This window comes from Orbicella faveolata, unplaced genomic scaffold, assembly GCF_042242905.1.
Source record: "Orbicella faveolata isolate gen_17 unplaced genomic scaffold, um_ofav_v1 contig_1, whole genome shotgun sequence".
NCBI lineage: Eukaryota > Metazoa > Cnidaria > Anthozoa > Scleractinia > Merulinidae > Orbicella > Orbicella faveolata.
The window spans coordinates 17,629,645-17,655,948 of record NW_028301536.1 but is presented as its reverse complement, the minus strand read 5'-3'; the positions used below and the strand labels follow the sequence as shown (position 1 = coordinate 17,655,948).

At 39.8% G+C, this 26,304-nt stretch overlaps 3 protein-coding genes across 4 annotated transcripts in view; 1 reads left to right on the top strand and 2 right to left on the bottom strand.

The window, feature by feature from the left end:
* Positions 1 to 5,933: 5,933 nt before the first annotated feature.
* Positions 5,934 to 15,869, bottom strand: LOC110045753 (uncharacterized). Its single transcript, XM_020751383.2, has 6 exons — positions 15,757 to 15,869; positions 15,511 to 15,583; positions 14,708 to 14,757; positions 10,409 to 10,668; positions 9,815 to 9,975; positions 5,934 to 9,190 (listed from the first exon to the last, which is right to left on the bottom strand). Exons 1-6 carry the CDS (start codon positions 15,783 to 15,785, stop codon positions 6,953 to 6,955), a joined length of 2,811 nt encoding a protein of 936 aa, XP_020607042.2. The 5' UTR covers positions 15,786 to 15,869; the 3' UTR covers positions 5,934 to 6,952.
* On the bottom strand, positions 11,292 to 13,915 carry LOC149118273 (uncharacterized). Its single transcript, XM_089292995.1, has one exon. It carries the CDS (start codon positions 13,740 to 13,742, stop codon positions 11,292 to 11,294), a length of 2,451 nt encoding a protein of 816 aa, XP_089149121.1. The 5' UTR covers positions 13,743 to 13,915.
* Positions 15,870 to 15,891: 22 nt separating the features above from the next.
* LOC110045794 (huntingtin-like) overlaps positions 15,892 to 26,304 on the top strand; it is a 50,312-nt gene continuing 39,899 nt past the window's right edge. For both annotated transcript variants that reach the window (XM_089292978.1, XM_089292975.1), the window contains exons 1-10: positions 15,892 to 16,123; positions 16,562 to 16,645; positions 17,738 to 17,858; positions 19,818 to 19,877; positions 20,105 to 20,184; positions 21,061 to 21,127; positions 22,851 to 22,922; positions 23,211 to 23,352; positions 23,878 to 24,086; positions 25,818 to 25,986. In XM_089292978.1, the coding sequence (XP_089149104.1) occupies positions 16,026 to 16,123; positions 16,562 to 16,645; positions 17,738 to 17,858; positions 19,818 to 19,877; positions 20,105 to 20,184; positions 21,061 to 21,127; positions 22,851 to 22,922; positions 23,211 to 23,352; positions 23,878 to 24,086; positions 25,818 to 25,986 (1,102 nt within the window). In that variant the 5' untranslated portion in view covers positions 15,892 to 16,025. The remainder of the gene's footprint in view (positions 16,124 to 16,561; positions 16,646 to 17,737; positions 17,859 to 19,817; positions 19,878 to 20,104; positions 20,185 to 21,060; positions 21,128 to 22,850; positions 22,923 to 23,210; positions 23,353 to 23,877; positions 24,087 to 25,817; positions 25,987 to 26,304) is intronic.

Here is a 26,304-nt window from a genome sequence, read left to right as displayed (position 1 = left end):
AATGAGCAGAACAACGGCCGTGCACGTGCGTTATAAATCTTTGCACATTTCTTTGTCGTCCTCTGCAAAGCAAGAACGTGAAATGACCAAGTTCTGCGTACTCTGAGGAATGCGAACGACGACAGCTAATTTTTCGTATTTTTATTCCCTATTTTCCAATTGCCCATAATTCATTCTATTTGTCCCCCAAATTTTGCAGAAACTATTGTTGTGAAGTGCTCTGGGCGGGCAATATGCAATGGGCACTCTATTGGAAAACAGCGAATTTGGAATTTAACACTGTCATTAATTGCCTATTTAGCTTAAGCAATTTTTATAGCCATTTCCGTACGGAACAGATCGAGGCAATCGCGAAATTCGAAGGCAAAACACAAATTCATTTTTCATTTCCAAGGTGTTGTCTTCGGGGTCGCCGTCGTCATTACTCAAGCTTCCTTGGAACTACGGCAATGCAGCAATTACCACGGTGATTCATTTTAATTTTTTCAGATATAACTGCAGTAACAAAAAATCCATTTATACTCTAATCACCCTGAAACGATTATAAAATATTTTGTAACTAATCTTAATAAACACAAACACAGCATCGGGGGCGGGCATCTCGTTTATTGATGCCCGCTTTCGAAAATAAAGAAAGAGAACAAAGGAATCTAAGTGTGCAAATTTCTAGACACTGAAAGTAAAGATTCTAACCTATCGTAATATAGCTGTGGCTAGTCGTCCTTAGTTCGATCAGTCTTCTATCTGCCGTGACATAAAAAGTGTAGATTGCTGATGCCTGCTCCTTAGCGGCCCATGTTCTTAAGCTATGTAGATCAGTTAAACAAGTGTATAAGATATCCTAGTTCCGCAAACGCATGCCAAGTCTAAAACTTTATTTTAATACGAATTTTTTGAGAGCAAAATATGCTACATCTCCGAAGAAAATAAATTCATAAAATTAAAACTAAAAATTTCATATAATAAACATCTGTTTTGCTCTTACATATATAAATCTTGACAAATGCATCGCAAAAACTAACGTTACAGCAACGAAGGCTAGCTAACTCGTTGCCGCGGAGAAAAGCCCACTAGGCAGTCACGCAAATTGCGGCTAAGCGAAGATTAGCAGGATTAGCCTTGGCGCCCGCAAACCTATTATATATCCTCAAGATCATCTCGGGAGTAACAGCGCCCCCCTTTTTATGGAAACAGGTTTTGCAAGCTCAATTTTAGCCGCCTCGAGAAAACTTCTATCACAAGTCAAATCACAAGTCGGAAAGCCATACGATGGTGTGCCCAATTTATGCCATAACAGGCAGAACCAAGTGTGGAGTAGAGGGAACTCTGCTGCAGCAAAATACTCCAAATAAGGAGCAAAAGACGTCTCATCAGACGGCAAACAAGCGACTTCCTCAAAGCGCGAAGACCATTCTCTAAATGTTTGAAAGTCACTTGAATAACGCTCTGTTGTTGAAGGGGCCTTTGCTTCACAGGCACGCAAGGGAAGACCTTCCGCTGACTTGCGAAGTCGTCTGGATCTCCTGAGTGGGCAACCTTTGAAGTAAACACACATCCACTTTGTAGACTTGAAAGATAAGAAAAGAAATGTGAGAACAATTAGAAAAAAAAAATGCAGCAACACGCAGATCAGAACATAAGGAAGGCCCAGAGGCCTAAATCTTGCATTCAGCACACTATATACTGGCAGTCCTGCATAAAAATGGCATGGCTCAACGGCCTAAAACAGTGTAATCACCTAAGATCAACCCGTGATAAACGGGCAGTCCCGCACAAAAATGACATGGCCCAACGGTCTAAAACAGTGTAATCACCTAAGATCAACACATGATAAACGGGCAGTCCCGCACAAAGATGACATGGTCCAACGGCCTAAAACAGTGTAATCACCTAAGATCAACACATGATAAACGGGCAGTCCCGCACAAGAATGACATGGCCTAATGGCCTAAAACAGTGCAATCACCTAAGATCAACACATGATAAACGGGCAGTCCCGCACAAAGGTGACATGGCCCAACGGCCTAAAACAGCGTAATCGTGACCGCGCGGCATGACTTCTCCATAGACAGATTCCACTGGACACTGGACTGTACAGCACCGACAAGCAACTAAAATTCTCCGAGTCAAAAGGGAACTGTTATTTGCCCCATGGAGATAAACATCTTTACCGTTCTCAACGAAGAGAAAATCAATAACAAAAGATCTGAAACCCCACCTACGCTCCACCAAAAAGGCCAAAAGGGAGCTGAAAGGCCAATAAAGAGTAACCAGTTCTATTGACAAAAACATATGTGGCGGATGACATTTTCAACTAACGAAACAGGTGGCACCAGCCAACAGGTTTCTCCTACCCAACTAAATGCTAGAGAATCTTCGAATAGAAACTGGGAAAAACTTGAATTTTTTTTTTTTTTTTTTTAACTGGAAAAATAATCAATTGAACAGCGACCCCGATAAGAGATTACTTCATGAAAATAGCTATCTTTAACTGACCAGTCATCAATCGACGATCTTGCATAAGTAATCAGCTTTCTCGTTAAATGAACGAGGTATCAACTCAGCCTCGATTTTGATATTACTTTCTTTGGCGGTATCAAATATATCACCGGCGAATTGAAGCGAACACAGTTTCATACTACCAGAATCGACGATCAAAGGTACAGATTGGTTGTCAGTAAACCACTTAACAGAGCACCCTGAAAGAAGATGTGCAAACTTTTCAACGCAAAACAAACACAGTGGAGTTCTCTCCACGCGGTACTCGATCTAGTATCTACATAGAATCTCAGTTTTTGTGCGAAAACAGGCAATGTTACCAATGGCAATAAAAGCAGCCAATCCAATAGCGCTAACATCCGAGCATACAATACAAGATAGTCTGCGAGCAACGTCTGCAAAACACTGGAATTGAGATACGAAACATTATTCTTCCAGAACTCCAACTGTATGGAAACTGACAACGGGTTAACAACAGCAGGAGCACACGCGCACTCGACCACTGAACCTATGGCCAGAAGATCAGAAATAGCCTGCTCGACAAATCACTATACTGGACTGGATGGCTGAGTGATTATTAGAAAACTGAGCTGAGGGTGGAATGTAAATAAAGAGAATCTAATACCCATCAAAAATAGTATCGCGAATAAAGCAAGAAGCACCTATATGATTTAAAAAATCTACATTAACCATAAGGTTGCCTTTAACTTAAATATAATGCGTTCTGTCCTGATAATCAGTCTTTTATTCATTCATTCAGTCATCAGGGCTAGTACAATTGTTAACCCTCGGACTAACACCCCCATCGTGGCACAAGGGGGATGAAACCCTCTCCTTGGGTTTTCGTTCTATTAAGGTACAGGAAGCCCTGAGCTTGCTCTATAAAATAATGACATATTTTTTGGTTGTGACGTCGCATGACGTCATTTGACCCCCCATCTTGGATAATACTATTTTCTTAAAAAGTCAAAAAATAATCTAGAATGCTTATGAAGCCAGAATGCTTATGAAATGTACAATTTAGTGAAATTCAGCAAAATGATGAACAAAGCTGGAAAAAAAAAAATACAGAAGTATGTCGAAAAAGTTGATTTTTGTCCAAACCTATACGAAGTTTGCGGTTGCCATGACAAAATCAAAAGTAATGGACACAATTGACATAACCAAAATTTACGCGAACGATGAATGAACAGCTAAGGAAATTTTTCAGCCCCTTGGAGTAAATTGTCTTTTCAAGACTTCCAAAAAACCTTGAATCACATGGTTCAACAAAATTATCAATAAGTTCAACCGGGTCTCCCAATCATTTGATTAAATTGAAAAAATTATATACTCATCTTATCCCATTCTCTTCAATGCAGCTTGGTATTTGCCATAAGTATGTATTTTTACTGCTTGGAGGGGCTGCAGCGGCTCCTCTAAAACGGCTTGGGCAGGAAGATGGATTTGCTCAGTGGCTTCTTTGGCCGCATCTGAAACACTTGTCTGCTAGTTGAGGCTGACGTCCACGAAAGGACTGCATGCGAAAAAAACAAAAAGGCTGATTAGAAGAAAAATAATTGCCAGTGGACAGGCCATGAGTGGATGGAGCTTCACTGGATGTAGAGCGGGTAGCTGTAGAGTTGGCCAGCTAGACGCATTTTTCCGCTTTTTCTCCCGGATCTTAGCTAGCGTTCGCACTTCGGCTGATCAGAGCTTTTTCTCTTCCTCTGAATCTTCGGCGAGTTCGTCGATTCGTACTTGCACTGCTGCCCAAACAGCGGGGTTCTTGTCCGCGGAACGAAATAACTTGACTGCTGAAAGGTTTCCTTTTGAGATGGTCTTGCTGGTCCCGTCTGTTGCATCCAGCAGAGAGTTGCTGAACTCGTATTGTACTTGAGTTAAAAGAACTCGAAGCCTTGGATACCGTTTTTAGCCTCTACAGTTGAGACTGAGTGGCAGCTTGTTTCTCGTCGAGACCGCGTTTGAATGCAGCGAACTTCTGATCAAACTTAACGTCCAAAAGACGAGGAAACAATGTTCGTGAAGCAGTCTCATGAAAAAGATCTCCCTCAGTGAAGGATTGCGCGATCGAAGCGGGAACGCTCGCTCGTTCAGTATCCGGCGACATAACAGCAAAAGCAAAGTTGAAAGAGATGCCTTCGAGTGGCTCTTGCATAACTTACAAATTCTTAAATAGCCTACTAGCCCCTTAGGGATTCACGCCTAAAATACTTCTACGGTTAACACGAACCATACATAGTGAACATACTCCAGTGTAATTAGCGAAACGTTACAAAATATATTGTTTGTTGGTGCGTTTCTTTTTAAAAAGGAGAAACCTATCTACAGTTCGTCTGTGAAAATGTGTTTCCTTGTGACAATGCTTCATTTGCTTCAAATTAGCATAGAAGACAACGAGCAGTCCTTCCTGTCCCTTAGTTTGTCGAGTTACAAGATTTGGGAAAATGTTAGAAAAAGGAAAGGAATTAAAATGAAGCGAATGAAGAAATGGCCGCAGTCTCGCCCTTGGTTTTTGCAAAACCAGTTTTTCCTGTCACCGGCATGTTTACGCTTCTTGCTCGAAAAACTAAGAAAAAGAAGTATTGCTAGTCTAAAAGTCTACAGTGGACTCTCCAACAGTAAAAATATTTTATGAGGCAAACACAGGCTCGATGAGAGCCCTATTTGTGTAGCCTACTGCGCGCCACTCTCTTAAGTGACGTGTTTATAAAAGAGCGTCCACAAATTCGGTAGGCTCCCATAAATTTTCAGGTCTCGACAAGAAACGGCAAGGCTGTTGCGACTGTCCTCGTTCGTTTTCCATTGCGCTTTTTCCTGGCGGTTCAAACTTCTCTTCTAAGTCGTCCAAGGCTCATCTTAGTCAATTCTCTTCCTCAGAGGCCGTGATCCGCGTCATTTGAAAACGGTGGATTTCTATGGTTAGGCCTACCGTCCACACTAATCCGTCGCGAAAACGGAGCTTTTCGAAAACGCACTTCAAACCGTAGGAACTTGAAAACGCCGGCATTGCGCTTTCGCTTGGAGGGAAAACGTTTTGAAAACGGAACTTTTCGAAAACGATTGCGTCACGGTAATCATGCCATTTCCCTGACCGAGTTTTCCTCAAAAACAAATCCAAAATAAACGGCGATCGCGTTGCGTTTTAAAATTCCTTCGACGTAGTGTGGACGGAAAACATCTGATGCGTTTTCAGAGCGAAACCTCCGTTTTCAAATTCCTCCGGCGTAGTATGGACGGAAAACATCTGATCCGTTTTCAGAGTGCAACCTCCGTTTTCAAATTCCTTCAGCATAGTGTGGACGGCGGCCAAGAGACTGCATCCTCTGGAAAGAGAGGAATGAATCTGAGTGTATTTTCGAGTGTATAGGTGCATGCTTCTTAGGGAGGGATCAGTTGTACTCGCCTAAAAACATTCAAGGGAACTGCAGATATACATCAATGGCGTTTATTAAAAAAAAATCTTAAAAAATATTATTTGCACGCCGTCAACTTAAAATATATTGGCGCAAGTTAATCAACACTGACTAAATCAGTGAGTAAAATATACAACACTATGATAACTGTATTGACCAAACAAAGTACGAATCTCAGCACTTATCAATATATACAATATTTCCAAAGGGTTACCATGATGGAACCTCCTGCAAAATCATTTGCGAGTGATTTTCGTTACCCGCCAGCAGAACTCCTTTTACACGGCACTCACTAGTACTACTTTACGAAGTCGTTTGAGTCACGCTTGTTAACCGACATTTTGGTGTGTCACGCAAGTTTCTACATTGGGCTTTAATGTATAAATGTATCTACGCCTTTAATGTGGCAACGTACAGACGTCAACAGGGAAGACCGAGACAAGCAGTTATGTATCGTCTTCGATGTACAACGTTGAATTTTAGCCGCATCCTCGACTTATATCTCACAATGGTCATTTCTAACCTCTCGATGCTGTTTTAGTGCTCAAATTCACCAACGGTGTAGTATAGAAACTGCACGAAACTGCGGCGGAGCTTGAAATATTTAACCAAATGTTTCAAGTTCGTCGTTCGCAGTTCGTCTCAGTGTTCGCCAAACTTAACCACCGCTGTTTCTTTTTGGTTACTTCTTCCCAAATCGCTGTCTTCCTACGTTTGAAAACTATTCATTTTGAGACTTCCTTCTGTTTGAAGGTACCGCCTTTTACATCGCAAAAACGACTTGTTATATCTAAACACAACTCCTTAGGCACGACTTGGGGAGCAGTTGTAATTGAAACGTATATTTGGACTAAGGTGTTTAATTCGAAGAACGTTTAACATGCTCGTAGAATGGTATTTTTCACAATCCTTTGGGTGCTTTTGTTAGCAGAGAGGTGCCTAAATTATAGGGTATGTAACACCGAGCGCATTTCTTCAAGGTTCTCACACAGATATCAACGATGTACATATCTTGCAAGCATTTCAGCCTGTGTGACTCACAATGGTTTATCCTGGGCATCGTGAAGGTTCAAAATGTTGGTAATTGGCAGCAATTCACCTTTTTCGTCCCTGTACTTTTCCTCGAACTTCCTTATGTCGCTGCCGCACTCGTATTTGAAAATATCCACAATCTTATTCCAGCGCGAAATCTTACTCCTCTGACTCGCTTTTTGAGCCGGGGTCCATTGGCACAGCGGAGGCATGTCGCCCAGGCCGTTCTCCCACAAATAGATGACGTCGAGTGCCGTCACTTTCTTTGGGAGGATAAATTCGGCGCCCTTTTTGGACGGAGAAGTTCCTTCGCTGTCCATCATTTCCGAGTCACTGCCGATCTCTTTATCTTGGTCTTGATCTTGTAACTGATCGTTTTGTTCGCCATTATCATTGTCTTTTTGTAGGATGCTTGACCCATTAAAACCGGACACGAAACTTTTTGGCAAGTACGATGGCGGCTCATTTTCCAAATCGTATTTAGACAAGATGGCGGATATAGGCAGAAGTTCTCCTTTCGCGTTGGAAAACCTCTCCTCGAACTTCTCCCAACTTCCGCCGCAATCTTTGCGAAAGATATCTACGATTTTCTTCCAGCGGAAAAGTTTCGTTTCGTGTCCTACTTTGTGGATTTTCGGCCATTTGCTCACCGGTGGAAAAAGCTCGCAGCCTTCCTCCCACAGCTGAACCACATCCTTGGCAGTGACTTTGCGTGGGAGCTGATAGATCTCATTCTCGGCCCCTTCTCCCGTTTTCTGACTGGGTACCGCGCCTGAGAACGGACTAGACAAGCTCGACGGTGAATCCCACGCATCGAACATGGCAACTATCGTAGTGACGGGATACAGCTCACCGCGCTCGTCCGAGAATTTCGATTCAAACACACTCATGTCTCCTTTGCAGTGGTATTTGTAGATGTCGTATATTTTGGTCCAGCGCGAAAACTTGCTACGCTGTCCCGCCTTCTGTGCGGGGGTCCACCGATGAAGTGGCGGAAGATCGCCGTAGCCTGCTTCCCACAATCTGATAATGTCCTTGGCTGTGACCTTCCGAGGTAAAACATGGCTACTTCCTTCCCCAGAGCTCGACCCTTCAGTCTTAACCCCACCTCCGCTATTGAAAGTGGCAGCAATGGGCGACCGTTCGCCCGCAAAATTGTCGTCCTGATCGTCACTGGCTGTACTTAAACGGCTTCGAGCTTCGGGGATGTCAAAAATGGGTCCCGTAGTAGCGTTTTCCGCATCATACTTCGCAATGATGGACGAAATTGCCAAGAGATGACCTCGGTCGTTTGCGTACTTGCCATAAAAGGCGTCCCAGCTCCTGTTACAATCCTTGTTAAAGATCTCCACGATTTTACGCCATCGAAATATTTTCGTCTCTTGACCAATTTTTTGAGCGCGTGACCACTGACACACCGGAGGGAATTCCTCGCAGCCTTCCTCCCAGAGGCGAACAATGTCATTTGGCGTTACTTTTCTCGGAAGGTAGTAACGCACTTCAGCCGATGGCTGTGTCACACAGCTGTCCACAACTTTTTCTAGCTTCGATTCAGAGTGAACTACAGCATCCTCTGTATCTTCCGCTTCGGAATCTAGAGATTTGGGTGCCATCGCCTTCCTTGCGTCTTCGTCCAGATCTTGAATGCCGTCTCCACTTGAAGAAGGCACGCCTTCTTCGAGGTCTTGCTTGGTTTTAGCGAGAAAGGCCGGGGTCTGCTGAGTTTCATACAACGATAAAATTGTCGTCACGGGTAGAATTTCGCCCCTAGCGTCAGAGAAGCTCTCTTCAAAACTCTTCATATCACCACCGTAGTCAGCCTTGAAGATGTCCACAAGCTTCTTCCAGCGTGAAATCTTGCTCTGCTGCTTCAGCTTCTGTGTGGGAGTCCAGTCTTTCAAGGGTGGGAACTCGTCACAGCCATGATCCCACAGGTTGAGCACCTCTTTGGCTGACACTCTTCTTGGAAGCTCGTAACTGCGCAGACCGCTCCTTAGTGGTTGCTGTAAGTTGGCAAGCAAAGGCGTCCCGCTTGCAATCGTCGTTCTGGGTGTCACGGAAGGTGTTCCTAGAGGTTCTGTCTTTGGACTGGTGTCAACGAAGGTTTCCTGGGGGATGGTGGGTGCCAGGCGCTGGATGAATGGTCCTCCACTTGCCAGCAAATGGTTCTGGGCTTCCACCAGGTCAGATAGCTTCTTGTAGGACTCCTCTAGGGCGAGATTTCGGTTTTGAAGAACTTTGACCTGCAAGATGGACAACGATATTTGGATATCTCAAATCGTCCCAGTGTGCTTATACATGTAGGTAATATTATCAACTGGCAATTCTATTAAATTTAGTTGAAACGTTACATCATTCAGAAATAATGGAATTAAAAAAACCCTACTGTTATGTTAAATGCTTCTTGTATGACGGGGCATCGTCTGGGCAATTCAAGATATTCAAGTCATCACAAGAATTCTTCAGAAATGGTGATGAACCCAGAATTATAAATTTCACAAACCGTTGGTAGTGCTGTGGTATGTGCTGTCCTAGTAAAGTCTGCATATGAACGAAGTGGCCAATCAGGCTGGAGCTTATCCCAGTTTCTGTAGCATGAAGCTACTACATGTAGGAGTATTTCTACTCTTCCCTGGATGGGATGCTAGTTGATCCCGGTATTGAATTTGCTGGTACTCAGTTATACACGTAGATGGAGAGAGACACTGTGAGAGTAAAGTGTCTCTCCCAAGAACACAACACAGTGTCTCTGGTCAGGACTCAAACCCAGACTGCTCCATCTAGAGATCAGTGCATGAGCCATGACCACACCGCACCTCCCACACTGTGCTGGTACAATAGTTTACACCTGTTCTGATCCTCCCTACCTGTTGTTCCAAATCTTCAAGTTTCTTTTGAAATCGCAAATTGATTTGTTCAGTGGACAACGCCTGAGGAGGTGTCACATTGGTTGTGGGGATCAATCCAAGAGCCATTTGAGGCATTGGTACAGGGCTGCTGCTGGTTACTTGAACATTGTTCAAGGAATCTGAAAATAAAAAAAAATGAGAAAAAAAGACTTCAAAGTTGGTTACCTTGTTCTTAAATCCCTGCTACTCAAATGGAAGCCAAACTAAAAAACATTCTGAAGAAAAATGAAAACCACCCAAACATAAGCTGCTAGTTGAATTACTTTAGGTGTTCTGATTCTTGACTCTCTCAATTAAAGGGGAGGGGAGGGGGAGGGGGGTAACAAGGAGCTACTAAAGCAAGAATACTCTTTTCACAAAGGAAGCTACTTGTATGATGCATAAATCATTCCCTCGCACACCTGATAATGTAGTTTTAAAGATTTTGCTCAGGACAGGGTTTGCCTACCAACCCAGTTGCACATTAAGTACTGTATAATTATTTGAGCATTGCTGTTCTAAGATGTACCACGTTGAGAGCAGAAGAAACTCTTACTATTTTAAAGCACACACCTTCCAATGACTGTGCTACATCATTGCGTGGATCTTCTATTGTTAACTGCTGATAAACAGGTTCTGTTTGCTGATGAACAAGAACGTCATCTTGTGCAGTGTCTGCAAGCTGGAAAGGATTGTCCTCAGGCAGATCAGTGAATATCTGTACTGCCATGCTGTCAATGTCTGGCTTGATCTCGTCACTGATGAATTTGACCCCCCGCTCCACTTCATCTTTTGGAATTTTATTTCTGTCTTGTTCACTGTGTTCAGACTTTCTGTAAAATACAAGTATACAGAGAGAACTGGTTAATTGTTATGTTATAAATGTGGTATGGCAAGGGAGAAGTTTTGGCCCATTACTCTTGGGAAGTCATGGTAGAAAGTGAAGTGAACAGTGGAATGTAGGTTTTTATTTCCCAATTTGAGTGACTGCCCATCCCACATACACTTACAGCTCAATCCAGGCATCCATGAGCATTAAAAGGAACTCCATTCAGAAGCCTTCTTAAGGTGGCCGGACTGTAAATATGACAATGTCAGGGATGCTTGTCAATAATGAACCTTTCATTTAAGGAGCTGAAAAGCCTGTTTTGCTGCCAACTCATAATCATTGTTTTGTAGTATTTGATTAAATATAAACGACCACGCCTATTTTAAGTGTGAAAATATGCACATACAGTTAACAATAAAGATTAGCGAAAAAACTGAGCAACGACGTTTCGGTGTCATCCTGGCACCATTTTCAAGTTAAAAAATATTTGTGCGAAAAGTAAACTAATTTATACCAATGGTAGAGGTGCGAAATTGAATAAATTAAGATTAAGATAGCTGTTCAATGTTCATGTTCATTCCAATGAGGTGTCAAACACTGGTAATGAGTTCAGTGTCTGTTCAAAGCCTAAACAAATACTTTTGCGCAAATGGAGTCTGACTGTGTGTTAAGGCTCGGTTTCTTCTTGCGAATCCACAACATTTCGTGGATCAAGCAATCGAACTTTCCCTGACATTTCTTTAGGATCTTAAAGTTGTTAGTCAGGTCACCAACTGTATCAACTCGGTGTTCATTTTGAAGGTGTTTTCCGATGGTGGTAAATCGGTGTTCCTCAATGCGCTTGTAAAGATGACGGCTAGTGTAACCGACGTATTCTGCATCACACAGATCACATATATAGTTATAAACAACGCACTGTTGATTGATCAAAGGTGGTTTTGGCTCTTGTACTTTGAGATCATCGCCAATTTTACGGCTTCTGAACACCGGCTGTAGTTTGTGATCAAGTTTATTACTCAAGTCCGAGAGATGTTTCTTTACTATGTCCGCTGATTTCTGGTCTTTAAAAGGCAGGACAATGCGGTAGATATTCTCTGTTGGAGGCGTCGATCTTGTGTCTGGTGACATCACTGAATTAATGAAACGGGTGATGGTGGAGTTCACAAGAGAATCTGAGTACTTGAGGTTAGAAAAGATCAGTTTAAGGCGTTCGCATTCTGTTGAGAATAGTTCCCATGTTGAGGACAAGCGGTAAGCACGGTTTAACATGGTTTTAACTAAAGATCTTTTATAGCGGTTGTCGACATGACTTTGGTGGTGTAAGAGGAGACCAGTGTTTGTGGGTTTACGGTAAACACTTGTTACCAGCTTGCAGCCCTTCTTACATATTTCAATGCCGACAAATGGTAGCTTACCGTTAGATGCGATCTCCATGGTGAAGGATATGGATGGATGACAGTTGTTCAAAGTCTTCAGAAAGGCTTCTGCGGTTGGTATGTCTTTCATTGCGGCTAGTGTATCATCCACGTAGCGTCTGTAGAAGTCTGGCAACTTGTTCTCGTTTTGTAGCTTTTCCTCGATAGAACAAAGAAAAGTATTGGCCATTAGGGGACCCAAGGGAGAGCCCATCGCTACTCCATCAATTTGTTGGTAGAGTTGACCGTTAAATTGAAATAGCTGGTCCTTTGTTGCTACTGACAACAGTTCAATTAGATCAGCTTTGCTGATGTTTAGATGGTGTGTTTTGTTGAACCAGTTGTCAACAAAAGCTCTATCAGCAAGGATCTCGATGGTTTCTTGTAGTGGGACGTTCGTAAATAGCGAAGAGACATCATAAGATACTAGGATGTCAGATTCGTTGAGGCTCAGATTGCGAATCTCATCAGCGAAGGAAAATGTGTCAGATATTGTGTAGCTGTTGATCGACAGGGGCTTCAGTTTATCGTCGAGCCATCTCGCGAGGGCGAAGTTGTAAGTACTTGTGGCGGATAGAATGGGCCTCATTGCCAGTTTTTCTTTATGAGTCTTTGGCAGACCATAAAGATGGGCGAGTCGTGATCCTTTCGGGCAAACTGAGTCGGCAATCTGTTTTGGGAGAATTTTGCGCACGACAGATTCGAGGTGTTTCTCTTTCTGCAGTAAAGGGTGGTAGTTTTTGAGCGGTCGTCCACGCGTCTTGGGTCTCTCCGAACTTACGGCGGTAAATTTAGCTGTATCGTTGATGGAAGATTCACTCAAAAGGCGAACATATTCTGCCTTATCCATAACAACTACTCCTGTACCTTTATCTGGTTTCGTGATTACGATGTCATCTCTTCGTTTTAGTTGCTCAATAGCTCTTTGTAGCGCTTTCGGTGGTTTGGGGGCTTTGCACTCGATGTAGTTAAGCGCGATCGATCGAAGGGTCGCCGCAGCTAATTCCTTCTTATCATCGGATAATGAAGGCTCCAGTTGCCAGAAGGCTTTCTCGAAGCTAGCTTGAATGTCCATTGAAGAGATGCGTTGCGGCAAGGAAAACTTCAAACCTCGACACAGAACAAGCTTCTGGAAGAATGAAAGCTTGTAGGAGGAAATGTTCTGGATATGTTTGTCCACATCGTGATCTTTGTTTAGCAGCTTCATGATTTTGTTGATATGGCCGCTCATCATTTTCTCATAGTGCTTTTTGCGGAGGTTAACCATCGTTCTCAGGATGCACATGTATTGGAGCGATGAACAATTCCGGCGTATTTCAACGTAGATTCCGTTAAGTTCCTTCTTCAGTGTCGCATTTTGCTTTACTTTTGCCCTTAGTTCTTCTGCGATGACATTAGTTGAAAATTGCTCGGAAGCCTTTGACCATTTCATATGCTTTGTTTGATCAACTTTGGCGAAGGTAGGAGTTAGTTCGAAATTCTGGCAAAGCTGAAGAAACTCGATGGCTCCATCGCATTGGATTTGTTTCTTGCTGCAGTCTTCAAGTCGCCTGAAGTACTGCAGCTGGTTTTCGCGTTGTAAAATTCTTATAAGATTAAATTTGGAAATACAGTTAACAATAAAGATTAGCGAAAAAACTGAGCAACGACGTTTCGGTGTCATCCTGGCACCATTTTCAAGTTAAAAAATATTTGTGCGAAAAGTAAACTAATTTATACCAATGGTAGAGGTGCGAAATTGAATAAATTAAGATTAAGATAGCTGTTCAATGTTCATGTTCATTCCAATGAGGTGTCAAACACTGGTAATGAGTTCAGTGTCTGTTCAAAGCCTAAACAAATACTTTTGCGCGAATGGTCGTCGTTAACGTCGGTTACACTAGCCGTCATCTTTACAAGCGCATTGAGGAACACCGATTTACCGCCATCGGAAAACACCTTCAAAATGAACACCGAGTTGATACAGTTGGTGACCTGACTAACAACTTTAAGATCCTAAAGAAATGTCAGGGAAAGTTCGATTGCTTGATCCACGAAATGTTGTGGATTCGCAAGAAGAAACCGAGCCTTAACACACAGTCAGACTCCATTCGCGCAAAAGTATTTGTTTAGGCTTTGAACAGACACTGAACTCATTACCAGTGTTTGACACCTCATTGGAATGAACATGAACATTGAACAGCTATCTTAATCTTAATTTATTCAATTTCGCACCTCTACCATTGGTATAAATTAGTTTACTTTTCGCACAAATATTTTTTAACTTGAAAATGGTGCCAGGATGACACCGAAACGTCGTTGCTCAGTTTTTTCGCTAATCTTTATTGTTAAAAAATATGCACACTGTCAGTTATTTACTAGAAGTGAAGAGTGTTATCCTCCCATCTGGGTCATGTTGATCAAGCTGCCAAATGCCACAGTATTATAAATGTTATATAATTGACAATGTTTTTAGGAGAAAAAAATGAATGGGCAAGCATCAGATGTAAATTTGAAAATAGAGGGATATGATACAAATTGCAGAAAACTTTCACTGAAAGTCCTTAGTTTTGGCTGCTTCCTATGACATGTTTAGACTAATTACAAATGAGATGACTAAGTGATAAATCATACTGTACACTTGATCACCTTTTAAAACTTCCATGTTCAGTTGCAACAATAAGAAAGTCACTGTCAACCTTTGAAAGAGAAAATTTATGATCAAAGCATTTCAACATTAAACAAAAATTAGATTATGAGTTCAAGATTTCTATTGTGTGAGAGTCAATGGGGTGCAGCCTAAGTCAACTATCATGTGTGGTAAGAAATCAAGAGTGAATGATTCTTGTTTAAAGATAAATGTGTTAGTTGCTCAAAACTTTATCTAAATCCTCTTCACAAGTACTTCAAAAACACAAAGAACACCATTAACTGCACAATGCTAGGCTACCATAAGCTTGCTACAGCAGAATAATGGTAAGTAGTGTAGCCAATAACAGAATGGCATTCATGATTAAAACGGCTACAACCTTTTTCCTGTATTGATCCTAACACATTGTCTACATTTCTATGCTGGTGTGTATGTCCAGAATGCAGTGTATTTACATGTGCATACTTGGTCTGTTACCCGTGTTCACAAGCAACAACAATGTCACACAACGCCACTTGAATTAAAGTCACGCAATCTCCGTCGTGAAATAAGGAAATAACCGTTCAGTAACTGTAGCTTTATATTCTTCAGGATCTGACACGAGAGAAATTTCATTTTTAGCAGCTTTATTAAAAAAAAGTGTCCATCAAATAAGCGTGGCTATATATATCAACATGAGTAACTCCATTACTTTTTGAGTTCAGTACAAGTGCAAGTCTTAGATCGAAAATTCGAACCAACACAACATCGAACATCAAATTAACTCGCTAGAGAAATGAAACTGAACCAATTTATAGCTCACCAATCCCGATTCAGGAATGTTATCTGCACTGTCCGCTATCTTGGAAATGATAGAATGAAGGTTTTCTTCTCTCCTTGAAAGGAATCAAGCAGATTAATTAGCAAAATAGATCTGAACAAGACGAATAATTCCTTCGTTTGTAGCTCCATCGAGGCAGACACTAATCATTCAACCAGCAACACACAGGGCGAGTATCGCCTAAAGAAGCGAGTTATCACTTCTTCACTTTGTGCACATGCTACTTACTCTGTGCGGGCATCCTGGGAACTTTCCATTTTCTCGTTTTTGACGAGAGAAGAAGGAAGGAAAACCCTGCATGCATGCAACTTGAAATGTGAGAATGAAAGAAAAGAAAGGGCGTTGTTTGAGCTTTTGGAGATCTGGGTCGAGGTCACCTGTCACTCAAAATCGAGGCTTCATGAATATCAAGATGGCGGCTGTTTTGGGGTTTGGAAGGTAGACGACACTTGAGACCAGATTTAGGAGCTGTAAACGAAGCACATAAACTCTACAAGATGTCTTTGGCAGCAGCAGATAAGCTGCTTAAGGTTTTTGACGCGTTGAAGAATTTTAGAGAAGGCATTCCAGTGGCAGATCCCAATCCCTTGGCAAAGTAAGGCTTTCTCCATTGATTTGAATATTTTAAGCTTACTCGTTATTTCAAAATGCACATTTTATCGCATTAAATTGAATTTAACAGATGAAAGAGAAGCCAAATGTTTACTGCTTATTTACTTAATCAAATACAGAGATAATATTAACTACTAGCTTTTATATGAGATATCTACAATCCCTTTTCAGGAAGCAGGTGCATGAACTCCAAAACAATCAGGGTAATAAATTGTTGTAAAAATATGGGTACTGCCTCGCCCAGAAATATTACCCCAAGGTTGGGTTTTAAATCACTGAAGAGTGTAATATTATGAATAATAACTCTACATGAAGTAACAACTCTCAACAAGTTATATCACATTTATTTTATTTGAATATAAATATTTTGCATTAATTTCAAAAACCGTGCTTACAAAATTACATGTAAATTTTCTTATAGGAAAAAAGAAAGCCTTCTGTCTAAGAAAGATCGAATATCACTTCTAAACAGTATCCCAGAGCTGATATGCTCCTCAGCTATAAGGTGGGTACAGCTAGGAAAGAGTACCATCAAGACTGTTAGCAAAAGCTGTTAAATTCGCTCTTCAGAGTGGAACTTATAGTGCAGATATGATAACTGGTATTTCAAAGTTTGCAAATGACTTTCAGACAATCCCCTCCTCCTGGAGGGTCATCTAGAGATTAATCTCTATATTGTTCACTGTTGTTATGGCCAGCCAGTTTCTCCAAAGTTTAATGACAGCTGTGTATCATCCCTGCTGTTACATGTACTTGGGTTGATGAGATTATCAATAATCAGAGTTAACTGGGAGATCTGCTGTTGGCCAGCAGGTGATTGCCACAGGCATGCGTAGTTGTGTCATTGCTGGGAAGTTTTGCCCTTGAGGTCTTGCTCTGCGTAGCTTTGTCACTTTTGCGTTTGGTTTGCCTCCTCCCACCTGCCTCTTGATTCATGGTGGGCCCTGTGTCCAGGAAAGTATACTTATTCTCCCCTGAGAATTCATTGTGCCAGGTGCCAGGGGGAGGTGACTTGTGGGAGGTTGGTTGCTCTCTATATTTGCATTTTGCACACACTCGCTCGCTTATTGCCCGCTTTGCTGTCAATTGGTACCTACCCTCCATTTGAATATTGCTTATCGACAAGTTAAATATAATTGAAAGTATTAGCTAGGGTCTAGGGTAAATATATAATTACAGTACTTTTGCAACGTCACTTGTGAAAAAAAAGTACCCTTTGCAAGTGTAATCTTGCTATAAATACATGTAGTACCTTTTGGTATGCTGCTCAATGGAAAAATACTCAGACAACAAAATTCTACAGATTATCTCAAGGCTATTAAAACCTCTTTTCAAAAATTGCTTTGTCTTAGTCTTTACTCCAAATGGATATGCACTGTAAACTCAGACTGCTAATTCCAGAAACCTGGTAATTAGTCATGCAGTATCATGATGAATGAAGAGAAGCTACCATTGAATGCAAACTGTGGATCACTGTTTAATATGTATGGTAATAGCTTTCCATCATTCTCATTTGGTGTACATGTATTCATTACATTTTAAGCTCTGTGCTAGGGGATTTGTAAGAAGATTTTGCTTTGCTTTTTTGTTCCATAAGGAGTCTGACAGAATTTCCAAAGATCCTAGCCATAGCAGTGGACTCTTTGTTAGGCAGTTGTGATGACCAGGAGTCAGATGTGCGTTTGGTTGCTGGTGAATCTCTTAACAAACTCATCAAGGTAAGATGTTGTTTTCATTTTCATGAATCTACAGTGTAGCAGAGAGTTTTGATATGAAGTGTTTTGAGCTTTTGATCCAGGTGTAGGGGTGTTTTCTTTATTAATTTGATAAGATCTTAAGTGAGGTCCCTAGTCATGCAATGAGATGTACATGTAGCCTGGAAAAACAAACATTTAGGTATAGACATAGCAATTTTTCTTTGGATAATTCTGTGCAAGGGGGAAAGGCACAATGAAGTTAACCCTATGTGAAGCATTAACCCTTAGACAAGACCAGACCACAACACCAGGAACTCTGTGTCCTACTCTTTGCCACAAGTGTGTGGGTTCTTTAACACCCTTTGCTAACCATGTAACACTGAAGATGCAGGAGATGGGGCCTATGGTTTGTAGTCCTTATCCAAGAAGACTTGAACGTCAAACCATTTGCAGTAGTTGGTTTTTTAAAGGTTTTTTTTTTACTTGTTGATTTCGTTACCTTGTTATGGAAATTGTAATAGAGGTTTCATGTTGGGCAGTTGAATTTTGTATTTTGTTGAAATATAGTTGATTTTTATTAATATCTAAATTTGTGACTATATTGAGGGCTGCGGTCAAAATGAATCATTGTAAAATAGTTAAAATGGGTAAAATAGTATAATAAAAACAGATTTAAGCTTTTGACTGCCTAAGCTGCAGTCTGCAACTGATGAAATGAAGAAATTTTAGAATTATTTTAGAATTTTTAGCACCTTTTCTATCATTTCACCTTTTAAAGACTGGAGTTAAGGCTGTCAAGAGCTTGACTGTGTTTTTAAAATATTTTTAGCCAGAGAATATTTTATGAAATGTTCCAACTGTAATATCTAAATTGTTAACAAATAGTTTTAAAACCAATGGAAATAGTTGTTAAAAAGTTATCAGAAGAAAACCGGCAATGTTACAAGGGAATTTCTAGATTAACAACCTTTTCTGTCACTTCCTATTGAAGTCCTAAGGACAATGATGAAAGTGTCTATGAAATAAAAAATAATTCCTGCTTATTTGAAAGGCTTTTCAAAGTAAATGAGAATGGCGTTTTCCTTTTTGGAATATCTTTTTTTGTTTTAGAGATATTCACGTTTTTGTATGATGCAAATGAGGAAACTGATGACATCATAGGTGGTTCCTCTAAAACAACACAACACTCGATCAAGAATAAGTCTAGAAATATTAAAGCAGTGTTCTTCAAACTTGGCACCAGCAATGTACATCACAAAAGAAACAAAAGGACACCTACTATGTTGTTGCCATGGCAACACTCTTGGCTCCAGTCTCTTTCTGTGAAAAACCAAATATCCCCGTTTGCAACCTTTTAAAGTGGGACAGAGGGTCTTGCTCGGAACACATATGGTTCCCATATTGTCTTAATTCTCCCCATTAGATTGGTGGGAGTGGATGATCCTTGTTTAAGATAAAATCTGGGAATTTTAGTCTTAATTAAAGCAGAACCAGCGGCATAACTGTTGTCATGGCAGTGGCACGACAGGTGTCATTATTTTTCTTTTGTGATGTACATTTCTTGTGCCAAGTTTAAAGAACACTGCTTTTACATTTCTAGAGTTATTCTCGATTGAGTGTTGTGCTGTTTTAGGGGAACCACTTATGACATCATCACTTTTCTTACAAAAACGTAAATATCTCTGAAACGAAAAAAGATATTCGAGAAATCAGATTCATCAAAATATCTTCTATTCCAATCATGCTGAATTTTTTCGACACAAAAATTAGTGAAAGCAATAAACGTTTTAACATCGTCAGGATGTCATTGTCAAGTTGATGTGTAGGTTAGGTTTTTGCATTATAAATAGATCTTCAATTATGCGCATAAGATGTCAAAACATCGTTTATTGCTTTCACTAATTTTTGTGTTGAAAATATTCCCTGGAGCCTTACTTATTCAATCATGTTGAACTTCTTATTAGTAATTTCTCTTTTCAGGGTTTAATGGATTCTTATCTGGGACGAATACATGTAGAGCTTTACAAGGAAATTAAGAAGGTATGACATTGTGTAGTCCTTAATTTGTCAGCAGTGGCTAAGTGCAGTTTATGAGGTAAATTTTCTAGTAGAGTGAAAGAACTGTAGTATGTAGTTTTAAGAACCTTCAGTGTAGATCACTGATAGACATCTGACCAATGTGCAGACACTCAATCATTTTTTTTTATTATACAATGTATAGGTTTGTCTTTTGTTTCAAGGAAAAATAATGTTATGAATTTTTTCAGAATGGCTCTGCCAGAGGTTTGAGAGCTGCTTTGTCGCGGTTTGGTGACCTGTGCCATTTAATAAGACCACAGAAATGCCGGTAGGGGTGCTACAACAATTATCTAATAATTAATAATGACATGAGTTCATACACTGTATTGTGCCAACCAATGACCCGTGAGTGATTGCATAGACCCTTTTCATAAATGGCTGCCAATTTAAAATTCTTTTGTATGCATTTAAATTAGCGTCACTAAACTCGTTTGGGAGTAAAGATGCTTTTGAATTAGCAACTCAAAACCAAGGTTAGTCAGCCTAATTTTAGTACTCACAAACGAATTTATAATTGGCAGCCATTTATGAAAAGGGTCTATGCAACACTTTAGAATACAACCCAATTTGAAGGAAAAATATTGTAACTGGAAGAAGTAAATCAATTTTTTTTTTCCGAATATTTTTCACTGTTTGCTTGGAGCTCCATTTGAAGCGCTACCAAACCCAAAGTTTTTTTCAGATACATGCACCTTTCCTTGTTTTCCTTTCCATCTTCTCTTAATTGTGGTTAATAATAAATCTCAGCATTATGTACATGTACCACATGGCTGTGTTTTTCTTTTTTGGAATTTTATGATTTTATGTGCTACATGTATAGAGCTGTGCAGTTTTGGTACCTGGGTCAGGGATGCTGGTAGTGGGAAACAAAGCTGACACTTCTACACTGTACTTAATATACTCATAATAAAGGTTTCAAACTAATACTGGGTGTTGATCAGTCTTTAAGCTATTTTGTGCTTATTTCTGTTTGGATCCATAAAGATAATGTTTTGAAAAGGTAACAAATGTAGTTGGAAATGTAGGTTCTTGAAATTGTTTGTGACTGATCGGTGCTAAAATTACTTATTTAAATAATATACATGTAATGTGGTGTAGATTTTCAAGATATTTAACTTGTTTGATTCTGATTTTTATATTTCAGACCATTTATTGCTAATTTGTTACCATGTATAGCTCGTGTAAGTATGCGTACAGAAGATTCAATTCAGGTGAGGAAAAACTGTTAGTTAAAAATGATTTAATTTGGTTTACAAGTGAGCAACTGCCAGATCAGGTTAATTTTGTATGTTGTGCAATGATGCTTATCTTAGACACTTCTGTAGTGATCAGCTAGACAGTCACGTGTAATAAAAAGGGTCAACCATTATACCATAATGTACACTTAATTTTATAGTACCAGGTATAGCAATTGGCCTAACAGTTACTATGTTTGATTCCAGATTTTGGGGGATTTCTACTGTCACATTATTTTTGTCAATGAGTGTAAATTTTACTGGATAAAATTATTGCAATAATTTGCAAAAATTAGGACATCGCCTGTCAGTCTTCAATCGAATCTATCATATGCTGGATCAGAAAAGTCTCACATCATATTTTAATGGCCTTGTCCTACCACACCTAGATTGTGCAGATATTGTCTGGGGTGACCAGCCTGGTCTTACAACACAGATGAAACAATTACAATCTTTTCAAAATCACTTTGCGAAGAAGATCGTTAAGTCGAAAATGTCATCAGCAGAGGCTCTGACGTCTTTGTGGTGGGTGTCTTTACATGCGAGGCGGTTCGGTCATCGGTGTTGTGTTGTGCAAGATGCAATGAAAGGTAGCATCCCCGAACATTTCGGTGTATTCAGATCCACCATGAACCAACAACATGGTTATAATACCCGAAGTGGTTACATGCCCAAAGTCAGTAGGCCAAGAACAGAATGGGGAAAAAGCAAAACATATTATAAAGCCATTAACGACTTGGCCACACTACCAAGTGCTTTAAAGAAACTGATGCTGAAAACTATTTTTAAATACAAACTGAAACAGTTTTTATTGAACCATTTTAACCTTAGTTAGTAGTATTTTAATTCTTGTTTTATTTTATTTTTTTTAATCTTAGTTAGTTAGCTTACCGCATAGGTTTTTGTCCTTTTTATTGTATTTTAGATTTTAATGTATTTTTAAGGTTTAACATTTATTTAAAGGTTTAACATTTATTTTCTCAGAGGACCCTCCTGAAAACCACCTTAGGGTGATTGGAGGCCTCCTCTTAAAATATTATGTATTATTATTATTATAATTATAATTATAATTATTATAATTATTATTATTATTATAATTATTATTATTATTATTATTATTATTATTATTATTGCTGTGGAATACAATGAAGCCAGTGTGTGTACAGCTCGCATCTGCAGGAAAGGTTGAACTATGTTCAGCTTTTTCCACAGATGCAAGCTGCCAATGGATATATTTGTTCAATAAGAAAATAACATAATCCTGGAATCCTACTAGAATGAACTTTATAGCTGAAAGGGCTGTCTGTCAAAATTTTGAGGGTGGTAACGAATTAAAAAATCCTTTCAGTCAACACATAGAGTTCCTAGTCGCTTCATGCTCTGAGGTTTACTAGAGTTTAGCACAGGTACATGTATGTACCCTTGAGCAGTATGTGACCTGAGTTGTTCTCTAGGATTGTGTGGTTCCAGAAAATATCCAAACCTCCACAAAGGATGGTTATAGTTTGGTTTGTACCCCTCTCCCCTGGAATTTCCCGCTTAGCTTCATACTTTCCCTTTAAAAATTTGGCTGTTGAGACCACCCACCCCCTCAGAATTTCCAGTGACATCCTTGTTGTGGGTATGGATATTTTCTGGATCCACACATCAGGATGTGTGTTTGGATAACTGCTTACATGGAATTTGCTTTTTTGGTCAGGAAACACTGGCCACTGCCATGCAGAAGATCATGTGTGTTCTGGGTAGTTTTACTAGTGATACTGAGGTCAAGGTATGTTTTGCCATTCTCCTTGTAACAGAAAATCTTATAAAAAATACCTGTAGTATGCTTTGTCATGCTATTGCATATTGCAAATGCTCTCTGATTTTTTTTGTCCAGTTTCTACTTTATTCATGAGTGAATGCTTAAAACAATTATGGATAAAAAAGGATAACCAAGTAATTTTACTGGTAGTACCGTCCAGTGCTTTGCAAACAGTTTTTTTCGTACAAGTTCATGAGGGTTGCAAGTTTACTTGAAATTCCCAGCATTAAAGTTTTATTTTTTTTTTATCTGCAGCAACTGTTGAAAACATTTCTGCCAAACCTGCGATCCTCATCTGCAACAACAAGACGTACAGCAGCAAGTGGCATTGTTGACATTTGTCAATATTCACACAAACCAACCTTCTTCTATGAATGGCTACTAAACATTCTGTTAGGTGAGATGTTACAAAGTAAAGTATCACATACATGTACATGCATAGTGATTTTGCCATAGTTATACACCTTTCCATGTGCTCCTGGATAAATGGGTAAGAACCTGTGCTGTTGGTGAAAATGCTACCTTGTTAATGTACAATTTACATGACTTGTACATAACTTCAGTAGTAAAGGGTGAAATGTACATGATGCGATGTACAGGTAGGTGCTAAAGCTTTGTTTAAGATCTATACTCTAGGTCTACATGTATACTAGGTCGGACTGATGCTAAATAAAAACTTCCTATCCTGTTTTTGATTCCATAGAATAATTGTCAGTAATATCATAAGATTGCTACCCTGTTCTAGACCAAACTGCAGAGATTAAACATATCCCTGCTCCAAAATAAAATATTGTCAGTTTGCCAGTTTTACATGCCAAGTGCACTACAGTGCCTTGTATCATATATGTTATAAATGGTTAATTTTGTAAATGTACTCATCTACTATGAATCCTATGAAATTACTTTCTGTTCATTTGGTTAGGCTTGGTGCTACCATTTCATGAAGATAAAGACTCAACTGTTTATCTTGGTGTGCTGATGTGTTTACGGCACATGATCCCCAATTTGGATAGTTCTTCCTCAAGTGGACGTGGTCTGAAAGGTTTGCGAGGCAGCTTTGGTTCTCAGCGATCATATTCTAGCGATGGAGTACCTGGTGATATACAGATAGAAGGCAATCAGCTTTTGCAGGTTGACAATGATTAATAATTTAACAAAATTTATATGTTTCAGAAAATCCATAGTACAAGTGTATTTAACATTGAAAGACCTGTACCTCCACAATAACTATTTTGCCTTTAAATTGGGCAAAATGATATTTTAAATACAGTTGAACCTCCTGCAAGTGACCACCCAAAATGTCAAGCCTTGGTGGTTGCTTGTGGGAGGTGGTCACTTACGAGAGCTTAGACCATTATTGGGTCAAAATTTTACCCCATCAGCATTATGGTAATTGCAGAGACTTACAGTGTACCCCATGCTTTAGTGTTTTATTTATCCAAAAAGTCAATTTTGAGAAAAATTGTGAGTGTGCTTCCCACTGAGAAATCTCTGTCTCTTGTACTACCCAGGAATACAATATGGTTACAACACCTTATTATTCAATTTACGCTCTACCATCTGTCAAGTGGTCACTTATGGAAGGTTAAAAGCGAAAGAAAATTTCAAACTTTTAGCTCTAAAAGTGGTCACGGTCACTTACAAGAGGTGATCGTTTACAAGAGGTTCCAAATACAGTGACTTGACTTGAAAATGTTTGGTATTTTGGAAAACTGGTCGCTGAGGAGAGGTTGTCACTTATGAGAGGTGGTCCCAACCAGAGGTTCAACTGTAATAGTATTATTGTCTTGACTTGTGAAGTCCTGACCAGAAGCCATCATACTGTTAACACTTTTAGCTTGTGCATGGATCACAATCAAATTTAATGTCTAGCCATTTCTCCAACCCTATTGAAAGCCAAATTGTTTGTTCAGTCAAACCTCTCCATAACAGCTTCCTTGGGGACAGAGAAAAGTGGCTATTGTAGAGAAGTGGCTGATATGGAAATAAGGGGTGTAGAGGTGGCCAAATGTTGTAGAGAGCTCAAAATAAGGGTGAATGTATGGACCATCCACTGGGACAAAAAAGGTGGCCGTTGAAGAGAGGTGACCCTTATAGAAAGGTGGCTATTAGTGGAGGTTTGACTGTATTTAATAAGACATTTAGTATATATCTACATATTAAGTACTGACTCCCCTCCCCCCCTCCCCCCCCACCTCAGCCCAACAGACAACGCAGTGTCACAAGAAAAGCTTAGAGAGGCATTGTGACCAATTATTGACAGAGCTAATGATGAACTACTACCGATGAAAAAATCTTACCAAAATGATTTCAGTTGTAAAAAACACACAACAGCAAATTTTGTGCAAATGGTTCCTGGCAGATATGACAACAGCACAGCACCCATCTCAATTTTGTATTAAATTGCCCATTTTATTTGATTATAGTAGATGGGCCATATAATAAATAACAAAACATAATTTTTATAGCACTAGCTATATAAAATATTCAACAGCACTTTACATATCATGATAAAAAGTATAAAAAAGTTGCATTACAACTAACAAATTAAATATGCTATTACAGGGCTAAAAAAATAAGTAAAATTTAAAAGTTACTGAACGTTTTTAGACTTTACATGTAGACTTTCCACAGACCTAGCAGTCTTGTAGATAACTAGTTTTGGAATAAGGCCACAACAAACAGTTTTCAGGGGCATCGAAATATTGAATCCGGTTGCCCCAGGGTGTAACTCGGGTTATACATGTACATGTACATAGTAAAATATATGTATAATCTTCTTGCATAATTACTTTGTTTTAACCTCTATTAATATTGTCCATTCTTGAAGCTAATCAAGGACTTTGTTGCTGTCTCTCCAAGGCTTATGAAGTAATCATGTACTGTACAAAGCACTCAAATCACAACGTGGTGACAGCTTCTCTTGAAACGCTACTTCAGCTTCTGCGCACTCCCCCACCTGCTCTTCTGTCAGTTCTTCTATCCAGTGAGGGGATAACACCAAGCACAGGTTCCGATATACTCAAGAAAGGTACAGATGCACTGTACAGTTTTGTACTCATGTTGTGGATGTGCAAGTATTTTTATTTCTTTAGTGCGGTTGTAGCTCTATTGGTGACCACTCTCATCGGCAACCAACTCTCCTCAGGGACCACCATCAGAAAGTCCTTGTTGTTAAATGCCCCCTTCCCCCCCCCCCCCCCCCCCGAAAGCTACTGCATGTACTCATGCAATGCACTATGACTTTTTCAACTGGGCATTTTCTTTTTGTCAGGTTTTACATGAGAGTATAAATTCTAATCCTTCAGCACTACATTCTGCTATAAACATCTGCCCTACTCCCGCTTGA

Bases quoted from the DNA above. Each gene is read 5' to 3' on its own strand.
- LOC149118273 (XM_089292995.1), bottom strand. From the start codon at position 13,742: ATGACACCGAAACGTCGTTGCTCAGTTTTTTCGCTAATCTTTATTGTT.
- LOC110045753 (XM_020751383.2), bottom strand. From the start codon at position 15,785: ATGGAAAGTTCCCAGGATGCCCGCACAGA. The intron at 10,669-14,707 runs GTGATCAAGTGT...TGTATTTTACAG, and splicing joins GAACATGGAAGTTTTAAAAG to AAAGTCTGAACACAGTGAAC. The intron at 9,191-9,814 runs GTAGGGAGGATC...TCCATCTTGCAG, and splicing joins TTGAAGATTTGGAACAACAG to GTCAAAGTTCTTCAAAACCG.